General features: G+C 39.2%; 1 protein-coding gene across 1 annotated transcript; it reads right to left on the bottom strand.

The window, feature by feature from the left end:
* Window positions 1-2,136: 2,136 nt before the first annotated feature.
* Window positions 2,137-9,441, bottom strand: LOC149070108 (intracellular coagulation inhibitor 3-like). The gene is made up of 3 exons (XM_089249611.1): window positions 9,354-9,441; window positions 7,375-8,045; window positions 2,137-3,103 (listed from the first exon to the last, which is right to left on the bottom strand). Exons 2-3 carry the CDS (start codon window positions 8,026-8,028, stop codon window positions 2,564-2,566), a joined length of 1,194 nt encoding a protein of 397 aa, XP_089105737.1. The 5' UTR covers window positions 8,029-8,045; window positions 9,354-9,441; the 3' UTR covers window positions 2,137-2,563.
* Between the last annotated feature and the right edge of the window lie 5,017 nt (window positions 9,442-14,458).

Raw genomic sequence — 14,458 nt, 5'->3', positions numbered from 1 at the left:
ATTGTTTGAAGGAATATGTGCTAAGTATACCGCTTCGATCTAACTTGTCGTAATCATGGTCAGGGCCGCAACATTTCTTCTAAACTGACCACCACTCCGGTCTATCACCATAACTAACTTTTAACCCCCCCCCCCTTTCAGGGGGTGTTAAAGGTGAAGGTTAGTAGGTGAGTTGTGCCTGAAGTGTGTATCTGTACCTAACAGTCTGCGTGAGTGTATCTACTGTCGTGTGTGTAAGGTTAGTTCCGCCATCTATATTTTAAATTCTAAGTGAAATGTAATGATTGAATATTTGTACCATTATTGGGCCTGATCTTTCTGTAGGTGAGGCTTTTTAAAGGGGAAGATCGCAGTACCGCAACTAGACAGAAGAGCAGATGGGTCTGTTTCCTCTGCACCACATATTGAAAGGGCACACACATTTAAAGGTAGCTAAGGTGCTACCGGATTCACCCTTTAATGGCTCCTTCAACATTAATTACACGGTCGTGCCATAATGCTTGTCCCGACTGACAAAGTATCTAGATGCAACCCCCAGGCTGACTCATCATCCGTCTTTGAGCACAAATGTGACATCAGTAGGGTCCCGATTACATTTTCATGAGGCCTTTTCCCTCTACACGCGAGACACCCGAGGCCGTGCCCTCCTCACTTGCAGTGGCAAACCTAGTTCTTTTGTTCAAAGATGGAAGGACGATATGAGTACGCTCTTTTTTCTAGGCACCTTAACTACGTGCCTGTTCACATGCCAACCACTTGACATGTGAACAGGCCACCATTGTCGAACCTTGCTAAATGAATAGTACCATATGCCAAAAAAAAAATTCAGCTGCCTCCTAAACCAGGGAAGGGCGGGGGGACCCGGTGCCCCAGGCGCGGGATCAGGAAGGGCACTAAAGAGGAAAGGGTCCCAATGTGACGTCTTGAGAAAATTTTGAAAAAATTACCGCTGATTCTACTCATTTAAATATGCAAATAAATAAAAACAAATTGGTGGAATTGTCATGGGTCACTCCAAAAAGATTGCAAATGCAGTTGACGCTCTTTATAAAGACCTCCCGTTATAGCGACCATTCCGTCAAAACGACCGGTAGGATAAGTCCAAAAAAGTGTTCATATAACCGGTACCATATGTATTTTCCTTTCGATATAACGACTCTCCCCATATATCGTCCGTTTTCTACGGGACGAAGGGAATCGTTATATCGAGCGTCGACTGTATTAATATTTTGAACGCCAAGAATTAATTTAAAAATCCCGCAAACCCACGATTGACATCATTCAAGCAATACATGATCAGGTACAGTACAGAAAAAGAAAAAATGAAAGCTCTAGAGTAACACCATCCATAGCAGAAAGCTTTCACGCGAAGCTCGTGACGTCACTTTCTTTTTTCTTTCAACCCGAGCACAGCTCAAGTCTATCGCCATGGGCAATTTCCTACCTAGTGAATTGTACCGGAAGTGCAAGTGTGTGACGTCACTGAAGGTCATCTCACCTATAGCCATTGGATAATAGCAGGCCGACCACATGCACCATCTTTACCCTTTTTTGTGGTATATAGAATGGCTATAAGTGAGATGAACTTCTTCAGTGAGGTCACGTGCTTCGCGCGGAGACCTTCTGCTATAGATGGTGTTGGCTAGAGTGCGCAAAGAACGTGAAAAGCAATTTCTATAGATGCCGCCAAGAAGCGATAAATAGCTAACTTATCCACGGATGTGATGTCACTTTTCGCTCTCCATGTGAAAAAAAACCTTCACATGGAAAGCGGAGAGTGACGTCATCCTTGTATAAGTCGCCATCTGGTGGCAGTGTCAGCAATTGTGATCTTGGCCTGAGTTAGGTCTGACCGTCCATGTACAGTCTCGTTCAGTGCACACGAGCTCCAAGGAAAGATTGAGATATTCGTTACCTTCGTAGTCTATTGCGTTCATCCGGAAAATGAAAGGACGTGGGTTCGATTTCCCGCAGAAACTCAGTTAAATTTTCTTTCTTTCGCAGTTAAATCTTCGCATCGGCCAGCCGATTAAAAACTATTGTTAAAACCTTCTGTAAAACCTAGCTAACTGTTGCCATCTTTAATAATTTTTGCGACTTTAATAGTTGTACTCTGTCGCCAATTTTTTTGTTTTTGTGTGTTTCTGGGTGAGATGTGAATGTACTTTACACCTTTTTCATAATTTTTTGAGGGGGGACACCTTGGGACCCTTTCCTTGTGGGTTACCCTTCAAAATTATGGAGAGGGAGGCACCACAATGGACGCTGGGCCTCCCGGGCGGCAGAAAAAATTTTCGTTTCTAGATGCGGCCTTGCGGAAGACCAATCAGAGATGCAATAATAAGTCACACTTTGAGACAGCGATTTATTTGATTTATTTTCCGATTACATCATCGGTCTAGTCATAAGCGAACGGTGGGAAGGGGGGGGGGGTGTTGAAACAATAGCGAGCGGGGGGCTAATAATGTCCATACCTCAGCTTATGCTAATAATACAGTTTTTACTGAACTCGGTGGGGGGGGGGGCGATTGGCACTGAATTTTTTTTTTTACGGGTCCAGTCCTCAAGGATTCACGACGCGGCCAGAGAACAATACAATATCAGTGTTGAAGTCCAAGATGTAAAACAGGAATGGATGGTCAGCGATGAACGATCTCTTCGGTAGGACTAAGGATGTCGGAACGACGACCACCCCTGTCACACCGGACGCCTTGCTGCCTTCCTCGTCGACTTCGATGGCGGTGTTGTGGAAGATGGACGACACTTTCAGTCTTCCAGACTCGTTGATACCCGTCAGGTTGGCCCTGGACGTGAAGAGGTCCCTCATCCCCATGTCGGCGAGGTGGTCCGTCAGCTCGGCGTTGTAACCGAAGCTGAACTTCGGTAGCACGACCTTGTCCAACACCTCCTCCTTCAGGCTCCTGGTGACTCTATGTAAGGTCTCTTCGGTCATGTCGAGGTCTGGGAACTTGGTCTCGTCGATGGGTAGAGCGATGATCATGGTTGTGCGACCGCTCTTGTAGGGTATCTCGAGGAACTTGTACTTGGTGACGGGATCGATCAGGTAGCCGAATTTCTCTCGTCTCATTTCCATGAATTTAGCCTGGAAAGATGAAGCACGGATGACAAGATACATACATGGATGGTAGAATCATCAAGCAATGTTTTATGGTGCCGTATATATAACATAGTTATCATGTGGTGGAAGGGAGCTGGCAGGCTTGCTTCTGCATCCTGGAGCTGCCCCCCCCCCTCGGCTGAGATTTTTAGTGGGCCTTCCTATAATGAATTTATAGTTTAAAAAAACCAAAAGAATAATATTTATCCCGAGCCCTGCCAGCCCACAAGGGGGGGGGGGGGGCTGTGCTGACAGGGATCGAACCTGGGGACCCGAGGAAATTCTAGACCGGAGTTCTGCTAGGTTTGAAAGAAAGAAAGAAAATGCGAAAAAGTAGGAGCCCTAACAGCTTTAAATGCGGGTAAAACGGTTTTCCCGCATTTAATGCTGTTTTTTTCCCATATTTCCTCAGTTTTTTGAATTCTAATATCTGAAGAGAATATAGTAAATATTTAGAAATGTAGAATTTTTTCAGTTGACATCAGGAGGCAACAGGGCAACACCTTTCTAATTGGGTTTTTGGACACACGGGAACGGTGTAAAAAGATTTTTGTTTTTTCTTAAATAACTCTTGCAACATGAATGACATATTTTAGTACTACACGTTATTTGGATACTTTTCTTAATTGGAACTATGCCTCTGGGATCAACGGTTCGCCAGTAAAATGTCATGTGCGTCCTGTTACCTATGTACCCTGTATATAATTATAAAGTACCGTATATACTCGTGTATAAGCCGAGTTTTTTTGTGGAAAAATTCGTTCCTTAAGTGGGGGGGGGGGTCGGCTTATACTCGGGTCAGTTTTTGATGCGAAAATTTCGACCCCACAATCAGTAGTTATTTTTGTAGCAGTGTTCGAGAAACTGGCATTATTGGTATGGGATATGTTCAAAACCCCGATAATGTCAAAGACGAGGCAAAGAAATCGAAACATCATTGGCTTTGATACCAAGTGGGGCTAACGTCGATTGTAAAGCTTTATGTGATCATCAACAAGTCTTTCAAAGACTATTTGAAGAGTTTGTGGATCGAATAGATGAGTTCCGATGATAAAGAAACTACAAAAAAGTAGTGCGTTGAAGAAACCTAACATTGGCCTACCTAGTGTGCCATTGGGTACATGAGGCGTGGAATTCTGTTTCCACCGAAATTATCATCCGATCCTTCAAAAAGTGTTGCATCAGCAATGCGATAGACGGAAATGAAGATGATATCCTCTTTGAAAGTGGCAATGGCGATGGTAGCCCAGATGAAAATAAAAACGAAGATGCCGCACCCCCTATGATGATCTGATAGATTACGATAAGCTTGGAGACTCAGAAGAAACGGATTAAAAAGTGTGAATCGTTTTCTATTGTAAATTTCCGTAAAAACGATTAATTTTGCATGAAAATATAAGAATTTTTTTTCTCTGAAATGTATGGATATTTTTAGGGGTCGGCTTATACACGGGTTTTCAATTTATTGAGATTTTGGTGGTCCTGAAATGGGGGGCTCGGCTTATATACGAGTCGGCTTATACACGAGTATATACGGTATATCATTCATCTCACATATTTATCATGTTTCAGCGTATTTTTCCTGAATTGCATTTAAATGCACCGTGATACGAGTGAGTGCGTCAGCGTTTCATTTCCTCACCATTTGGAATTTTCAGTGATTTCAGTCATAATTGGCAGTTTTTCTTGCCTTTGGCTTTGTTTTTTTTTTTTTTTTTTTGGTGACGATTAGCAATTTCCTATATTTCCCGTATTTTTCTCGAGGACGTAAGTATGTTCAGCTGAAAAAGCATTTCTCGCTACATAAATATTTTATTGTGAGTTTTCTTAGAAAATTATTTTAAAAAATGGCATGTTTTTTCCCTGAAACACGAAGAGTTAGCTGGATGTTGTAAAAAGGATGTGTAAAAAGACGCGAGCGGATAATGTGAGCATTCGCAATTGAATTCTGTTCAGTAATTTTTCCGGTGTTGCTAACGACGAACTAAATCCTTTTTGTGCCAGGATTCGAATCGGTGCCCGAGTGGCATGGTGGTAAGATGCTCGTCTACCATCGTGAAGGTTGTTGTCAGGGTCCCGGGTTCGAACCCAAGGGAGGATATAGATAAGACATTTTCCCTAACGAACTCGAGGCGACCACCGGTAGACAGCGCTTTCACTTCCAACCCATCTCACTAATGGCAGTAAATTGCAATATAGCGATATGGCCAGAGTTGGTGTTTGGTGAAGTAGTAGTATTCGAATCGGAACAACGGGACTCGGTTTTTCAACGAACACAAAGGAAATTCGTTTATACCCAAGAACGGATTAGTAGGTTTTTCCAAAGCCTCCTAGATACTACTATATCTAGGAGGCTTTTGTTTCTTCTCACATATTCTGCTTGCTAATGTATACTTTGCTTAATACTGTCCCATAAATTGCTTAATTGTCCCATAAAAGAAGGGTGATGTGCATGGTCCCCACATCTTGGAGCGGGGCCCCTAGGCTAGGATCTTTTGCGGGCCCCCCCCCGATCAGACTTTTCACGGGCCCCTTCTGTAGTTCATTTATAGCATGAAAAAGCAAAAAAATCATGAGAACTGTCCCGGGCCCCAGGGCTAAAGCCCTGTCAGCCTTCCCTTTGTGGGGGGCCATGGTGATGTGCAAAGTGAGCATATGGCCCATGTTTTTTCTCGGAACATTTTCCTACTTTTCCGTAATTTCGGAGATTCCGACTTTTTTTTATAAAAATGCTCCGTTTTTTTCCTGTAATTTCAATGGATTGATGACGGGGGGGAGGGGGGGTTGGATAATGCTTACGTCATCAACCACCCTTTATGAAAATATGAGGATTCAGAGGGGCAGAGCTGATGACGAAATTTTGCTGACAAGGGGGGGGGAGAGGGTCAGCGTTTTGCTGACTTTTCCTGACAAGGGAGGGAGGAGGTCAGAAATGACTAAAAATTCGCTTACGTAATACTTGAACGGCCCCTTACGATTATATATATATATGATTATGAGAACATAATTCATCTTTCGTATTTGTCATTTTGAATTTTCTTTTTTCTGCAGAATTCATTTTAATCCAACGCGATTGCATTTGCAGTAAAGCTTCATTTCTCACTATCGACGATTTTTATCGGAGATTTTAGTGATAATTGGCAACTTTGCTCGATTTTAAGTATTTGGGATCGCAATTTCTCGTATTTTCTCGTGGAAATGCCGTCAACAATCTGATCTCCCATATTTTTCCTTCCGTGTTAACCTTTGGAAGCCTCTTTCTTTTTGCTTACCAGAAAACTAAACCCCCAAATCAAGTTCAGTTCGTGAACTCCGTTTATAAGGAACTGAAATTAGTAGATGTCCCCGCCCCACCCGTCGTCTGCTCCTTTAGAGACTATCTGTTTTGGATGCCTCCTTATGTGTTGACCCAAAAACCGAACTCTAAATCAAGTTCAGTTTGTAGAGAGTTTTAACGGGGATTTTTTGAAATTAATGGGGCGTTTTTATTTAAAAAATGAAGATGGGACAGTAAAAATCACAGGAAAATGTGACAATGCCTCATAGAATACGGGTCATGTGGTCACGGTATCTAGAGACCTGTGAAATTTTAACACGCAATATATTTAATTTTCATGTCTTTTTCTCATTGACAAGCCCAAGTACTTTTTAGCCTTGGAGAATGAATAACTCCGCCATGCTCCAGGAAAGAGCCGCAAAGCAATAAAATTAATCAGAAGGGGTGGAAACAATTTATTATAAGCAATGGGAGATGTATCAAATGTGTATGCTGTTTTTTAGCGGTTCTGATTTGGTTCAGAAAAATTATTGTGGCGACTGGATTTTTCTTCTTTTTTTTTGGTGGGGGGGGGGGGGGTGTCAAGTGTAGTAGCGCCATCTGTTGCAAAAAATTAAGAAAAGTGACGTCAAAAGGGAGCGTACATAGGCAACACCAGCTAAAGCAGATGCTGCACTCTGCTTTAGCTGATGTTGCTATGGGCATCCTCCTTTCTCGGTTTTTTGAATCTGGTAACCCTACGTGTACCTAACAATCTGAATGGTGAACGAATGGTTTGTACTAATTTTTAGTGCTGCCATCTATTTTTCAAACTATGAGTGTTGTGCAATGATTGAATATTTGTGCCATGGTAGGACTGATGGCAAGACTTTTTAATGGGACGATCAGCTCGCATTCTCGCCTTGAAGTTAGGAACCACAATGGGGCGCAGCTGCAGTTAAGTGGTGACCCACAAGTATGTATCTTTATTCATACTCACTTTATATCCTCCAGGCCTGGATGAGTTGTTGAAGAACACGCCTGCCTTAGTGTGGCTGGCGTTGAACATCTTCTCCCAGGTGCCCTTGAAATGTATGGCGTTCAGCAGGGCGAGTTGAGTCGATTCGTCCAGTGGCTGCTTCAGGAGATCCCGGATCATGTTTCCGGTTTTGTCGGCTGCCCAGTCGTTGATGGTCTTCATCGCTTGTCGTCCCTTGCCGGCGAAATCGACATTTTCCACTGTTCCGCCGAAACCCTTCACGATGTTTTTCCTGAATCCTTCCCTAAGCTGGAATCCATCTTGGACGAACATCCCGTTCGCCATCGACAGCGAATAGCCGTCCTGCTTGCCGTTGAAGCTCTTGGCGACCCACTGGGAATTGAGTATGAACTCGGCGGTGGGTACTCCGCGCCAATTGACGTTCAGCCCTTCGAGGATCTGCTTTTTAGTTTGACCCCTTGAACCGGCGTACAACATGGCCATGGTGACGTATATGCTGACTGGAGATATCATCAGGTTACCGTTCCCACCAAGACGTTTGGTGATCGAGAACCCGACGTCGTTCACGCTGCGGGAATACGGCGTTGTGCAATCGGCTGTATACGTTAGTGCGCATACGATGCCCATCACCGCGATCAAGTAAGAGACGCCCATGTTGTTTTGTTTGTGTCCTGAAAATGTACAGAAGTGAAAAGAACAAATTATTACCACTTAGAGGTGCTTTTTCGGCATCGAAATCTCTTATGGACCTATATCCGAAGACAGTAATTCACGAAATGGCTGACAACTCAAAGGGGGGCCGCAACTAGGGGGAAGCAAGAATGCACGGATCCAGCAGGGGACGATCGCCCCTCCCAAAAGCCAAAAAATGAAGAGGGAAATTGTTCTGTCCGTAAAATAGGGACATTTCAACGAACCTAACAAAAAAAATACCCCTCCCCAACACATCGCTCTGCATTAGCGCCTGATTTGGCTTCATTCGCAGCTAAAGATGTCAGCCCCTTCGCTCCATTCAATGTCGAACTTGTCTGCCCCGACTACATCAACACCAGCTAGAGCTATGCCAGAACATTCGCGGCTGGAGATATCTTTTGCGGCTTCATCCGCAACTGATGATATCTGCCTCTGCTACATTAGAAGCTGGATAAATCTGTCTCCGCTCTATTTGCAGCTGATGGTGTATGCCTCCACCACATTCGCAGCTGAAGATGCCTGCCTTCACTCCCTTCGTAGCTGGAACTATCTGCCTCGGCATTATTCGCAGCTGATGGTGTCTGCCTCGGATGCATTCGTAACTGGGGATGTGTGCTTCCAATTCATTCTTGGCTGAAGATACAGGACCGTAGAGTGCCTTCTCGGAATCCCCCGGAGAGGTTCCCGGGTTGCCCCAGCCTAGTTACGGGCCTATGAAGATGTCTCTCTCTACTCCATTCGCCGCTGATGTCTATCTCCACTTCATTTGTAGCTGAAGATACCACCTCAGCTTTATTTGCAACTGATGGTATCTGCCTTGGCTCATGCGTGGATCCTGGGGGAGATGAGGGAGGGGGTAAATAATTGCAATCCACCCCCCCCCCCCCGCATAAATAAAAAAATGAGCAGAAAATTCATCTGTCCCGTAATATACCGGACAACTTAATGAACCTAATCAACAAATCGTTCCTCCCACCACATCCGCACCCAGGGAGCAGACGGTCTGGTGTCCTGGGCGCCGGACTAGAAGAGTTGCAAATTTCCCTTTTTAATCTCTTCTTCAATATCAAAAGCGGGGGAACAAAAAAATGCATTCTTGTCTAGCCTGACCAACAATCTAGTTGCTGCCCTGACTCAAAGTAATGATTGACCATATTTCGGACATTGGCCTTAATAAGGGTATCAGCAATTAGCACTTCAGCTTGCACCAAGGGAAGAACGTCCGGTTTCTCCACCGTATTAAGAACTAAAAGTTATCCCAAGTTTAGGAATCTGGTCCGACTTACCTGACGGAATATCTGAATGAATAGCAGTCAGTGGGTCCCTCGTGTTAATTCGGTCTCCAAGGCCTCTTTTATCGGCCTTAAATACTACTTTACTGATACTTCGATGACAGAGCGCATAAGAAATCACTCGATAGATAAGGTCTGAGAAAAGTGCAATATGTCTCCATGAGTGTTTGACAGTGTATTTTTGTTGTTAAAAATATCTTCGATATCGTATTAAAATATTTATAACCAGTAGCATCAGAAGGAGTGGCAACGCCCAAAAATTGTTTTGTACCGTCAATCAATTCTACATTTCCGTTTATTCTGAAATTATTCATTTCATTCTGAACATGATTTATTTTCATTCTTCTTCATTAACTTTTTCCACTAGTCTGAATTTTCGCGAATTATGAATTTTCACTAATCGTAAAATTTATTTATTTCACATATTCTAAAACAATATTTTTCATTTATTCTGAAATAACTATTTCTGTCTCCAGTTGTGAATTTCCACTAATTTTCAAATTATTTCTGTCATTAATTGTGAATTTCCACTAATTCCCAAATTATTTCTGTCATTAATTGTGAATTTCCACTAATTCCCAAATTATTTCTGTCACTAATTGTGAATTTCCACTAATTCTCAAATTATTTCTGTCACTAATAGTGAATTTCCGCCAATTCTCAAATTATTTCTGTCATTAATTGTGAATTTCCACTAATTCCCAAATTATTTCTGTCATTAATTGTGAATTTCCACTAATTCCCAAATTATTTCTGTCATTAATTGTGAATTTCCACTAATTCCCAAATTATTTCTGTCACTAATTGTGAATTTCCACTAATTCTCAAATTATTTCTGTCACTAATAGTGAATTTCCGCCAATTTTCAAATTATTTCTGTCATTAATTGTGAATTTCCACTAATTCCCAAATTATTTCTGTCATTAATTGTGAATTTCCACTAATTCCCAAATTATTTCTGTCATTAATTGTGAATTTCCACTAATTCCCAAATTATTTCTGTCACTAATTGTGAATTTCCACTAATTCTCAAATTATTTCTGTCACTAATAGTGAATTTCCGCCAATTCTCAAATTATTTCTGTCATTAATTGTGAATTTCCACTAATTCCCAAATTATTTCTGTCATTAATTGTGAATTTCCACTAATTCCCAAATTATTTCTGTCATTAATTGTGAATTTCCACTAATTCCCAAATTATTTCTGTCACTAATTGTGAATTTCCACTAATTCTCAAATTATTTCTGTCACTAATAGTGAATTTCCGCCAATTCTCAAATTATTTCTGTCATTAATTGTGAATTTCCACTAATTCCCAAATTATTTCTGTCACTAATTGTGAATTTCCACTAATTCTCAAATTATTTCTGTCACTAATAGTGAATTTCCGCCAATTCTCAAATTATTTCTGTCACTAATAGTGAATTTCCGCCAATTCTCAAATTATTTCTGTCACTAATTGTGAATTTTCACTAATTCTTAAATTATTTCTGTCACTAATAGTGAATTTCCGCCAATTCTCAAATTATTTCTGTCACTAATTGTGAATTTCCACTAATTCTTAAATTATTTGGCACTAATTGTGAATTTCCACTAATTCTCAAATTATTTCTGTCATTAATTGTGAATTTACACTAATTCCCAAATTATTTCTGTCACTAATTGTGAATTTCCACTAATTCTCAAATTATTTCTGTCACTAATTGTGAATTTCCACTAATTCTCAAATTATTTCTGTCACTAATTGTGAATTTCCACTAATTCTCAAATTATTTCTGTCACTAATTGTGAATTTCCACTTATTCTCAAATTATTTCTGTCACTAATTCTTAAATTATTTCTGTCACTAATTCTTAAATTATTTCTATCACTAATTCTTAAATTATTTCTGTCACTAATTCTTAAATTATTTCTGTCACTAATTCTTAAATTATTTCTGTCACTAATTCTTAAATTATTTGGCACTAATTGTGAATTTGCACTAATTCTCAAATTATTTCTGTCACTAACTGTGAATTTCCACTAATTTTCAAATTATTTCTGTCACTAATTGTGAATTTCCACTAATTCTCAAATTATTTCTGTCACTAATTGTGAATTTCCACTAATTCTCAAATTATTTCTGTCACTAATTGTGAATTTCCATTAATTCTCAAATTATTTCTGTCACTAATTGTGAATTTCCATTAATTCTCAAATTATTTCTGTCACTAATTGTGAATTTCCATTAATTCTGAAATTATTTTTGTCTTTTAATTTTAAAATTATTTCTGTCACTAATTCTTAAATTATTTCTATCACTAATTCTTAAATTATTTCTGTCACTAATTCTTAAATTATTTCTGTCACTAATTCTTAAATTATTTCTGTCACTAATTCTTAAATTATTTGGCACTAATTGTGAATTTGCACTAATTCTCAAATTATTTCTGTCACTAACTGTGAATTTCCACTAATTTTCAAATTATTTCTGTCACTAATTGTGAATTTCCACTAATTCTCAAATTATTTCTGTCACTAATTGTGAATTTCCACTAATTCTCAAATTATTTCTGTCACTAATTGTGAATTTCCATTAATTCTCAAATTATTTCTGTCACTAATTGTGAATTTCCATTAATTCTCAAATTATTTCTGTCACTAATTGTGAATTTCCATTAATTCTGAAATTATTTTTGTCTTTTAATTTTAAAATTATTTGTCACTAATTCTCAAATTATTTTTGTCTTTTAATTTTAAAATCATTTATGTCACTAATTCTCAAATTATTTACGCCACAAATTCTCAAATTATTTACGCCACTAATTCTCAAATTATTTACGCCACTAATTCTCAAATTATTTTTCAATAATTCTGAATTTTCACCAATTGTAAATTTTCGCTATATGGTGAAATTCATTTGTTTCACTAATTCTAAAAAAAATTCTTTCACTTATTCCGAAAATTTTCTGTTGTTCTGAAATTATTTGTCACAAATTCTGATTTTTTTTCCTATTTTCAGAATAAGTAAAACAAACAATTTCAGAATTATTTATTATTTATGAATATTATATAAAGTATTATAATACCATAATATATAGGGGCGTAGCCAGAAATTTCGTTCGGGGGAGACCACTTTCATTTCGGGGGGGGGGGGAGGAACCAAAGTGATAGAACAATAGATTTGGCCATCTTTTCCCTTTTTTCGGCCATTTTCTCACATTTCGGGGGGGGGGGGGACCCAGACCCCCAAGTTCCCCCCTCGCTAAGCCCTTGATAATATAATATAAATATGAATGTTTTCATATTACGCAAATTTTCTTGATCAGGAAAACCGTTATACATTAATTCTTAAAACTGTTCTTCATTAATTTCTAAAATTACTTTTGAATCTTCCACCATTCTAAAATTACTTCTCTCACTTTTATTCTGGGCTTACACTTTATTCTAAAATTATTTTCCATCAATATCTTGAAATTATTTGACATTAATACAGTGAAACCTCGCAACAACGATATTCGACTTAACGATAAATACCTCTTCAACGATATTTTTTTCAAGTCTTGTTTGTAAATGCGTAGTCTAATGTTAAATTTGCCTCTTGTTAAATTAATGTTAGGTTGCCTCTCGATATAACGATAATCCCTCTACTACGATATTTTTTATTGGTCCGCAGTATACGTTATATCGGTTTTCATTTTCACGTCATCATCGGTTTTCCGTTATATCGAGGTTTCATTGTGTCCAGAAATTATTTCATATTATCCCTTCAAGTGGCTTTGACGAGATAGCTCGCCTCCTTGAACGCCTCTTATTTTAGCATTGGCAAGTACAGATATTTTGTAAAGTTGCTTTTTCAATGGAACTTTTCCCCCAAACCGCTATCTTTAAACCTATTGAAAATCGAAAGAAGCTCCATATTTCATTAAAAAGATATGACATTTTACAGGGGGGTTTTAATTTCTGCTTTATGAATATTATACAAAGTATTACACCATAATATACGGAGGCGTAGCTAGAAATTTGTTTCGGGGGGGGGGGGAACACTTTCATTTCGGGAGGGACAAAAATGATGGAACAATAGATTTGGCCATCTTTTTCCCTTTTTTCGGTCATTTTCTCACATTTCGGAGGACCAGACCCCCGACCACCTAGATAACTAGGTTATATAGGAGGTCGTGCCAGACACCCCCCCCCTCGCTACTCCCTTGATAATATAATATAAATATGAATGTTTTCAGATTGCGCAAATTTTCTTGATCAGGGAAACCGTTATACATTAATTATCAGCACTTAAAAGATTAATAGGCCTATATCCCGAAATTATTTTATTATTTACATTAATTATTATTACACATTAACATCCCGAAATTATTATACATTAATATTCTAAAACAATTTCTTATAAAAACTGAAATTATGTGTGTGTTTTATTGATTCTGCAACTTTCTTTTGATGAATTTGCTCTAATTTATTACGAATTACTCTTTTTTCTAGGTTTTGTTTTTCGAATTTCATCGGGGGGGGGGGGTTGCAGGATCCCATTGCCCCCCCCCCCCCCCAGTCCTCCAGTGGAGGATTTAACGGCGGGAGCACCAGGCGCCCCGATTTCTAACGGGTCTCGAAAAACACGAACTTCACACTTTTTTTTAATTTAGAGGGCCCAATGTTTTCTTTTGCGCCCGGGGGCCCCGACCGACTTTAATCCGCCACTGGTTCCCTCCCACTCCTGCGTTCGCCTTTGCGCCAAAACAAAGCAGATATAAAATTAGAAAATAAATTTGAAATTGACGCGCTATTATTTTTTTTAATCAAATTGAAACTCGTGCTGTCATCTATCAGCGAGTTTAGAAACTTGAATAGTTTTATGATTCGTCACTAGATGACAGCTTAGATACCGCAATTCAACATAGAGGTATGAATATGTTATGACTATATGACCCTATTTTACGGGACATTATATTTTTGGTTATGAATACGATTGAAAACTAAAATAAAAGATGATATTGAAAATTAATCGATGATTAAAAATTGAAATATAGAACAAAAATTATAAATATATAACTTTTTTTTTTAAATCATGGCCGTTTCACGTGAGTTGAACGTGTTGTTTACAATT

The sequence above is a fragment of the Pholcus phalangioides genome, unplaced genomic scaffold (assembly GCF_987345545.1).
Source record: "Pholcus phalangioides strain wild (caught in Gottingen) unplaced genomic scaffold, Ppha-v1.0 ptg000022l_1, whole genome shotgun sequence".
Lineage (NCBI taxonomy): Eukaryota > Metazoa > Arthropoda > Arachnida > Araneae > Pholcidae > Pholcus > Pholcus phalangioides.
The sequence above is the reverse complement of the archived record's forward strand: the minus strand, read 5'-3'. Positions and strand labels throughout refer to the sequence as shown.

Bases quoted from the DNA above. Each gene is read 5' to 3' on its own strand.
- LOC149070108 (XM_089249611.1), bottom strand. From the start codon at position 8,028: ATGGGCGTCTCTTACTTGATCGCGGTGATGGGCATCGTATGCGCACTA. The intron at 3,104-7,374 runs GTGAGTATGAAT...TCATCTTTCCAG, and splicing joins CCAGGCCTGGAGGATATAAA to GCTAAATTCATGGAAATGAG.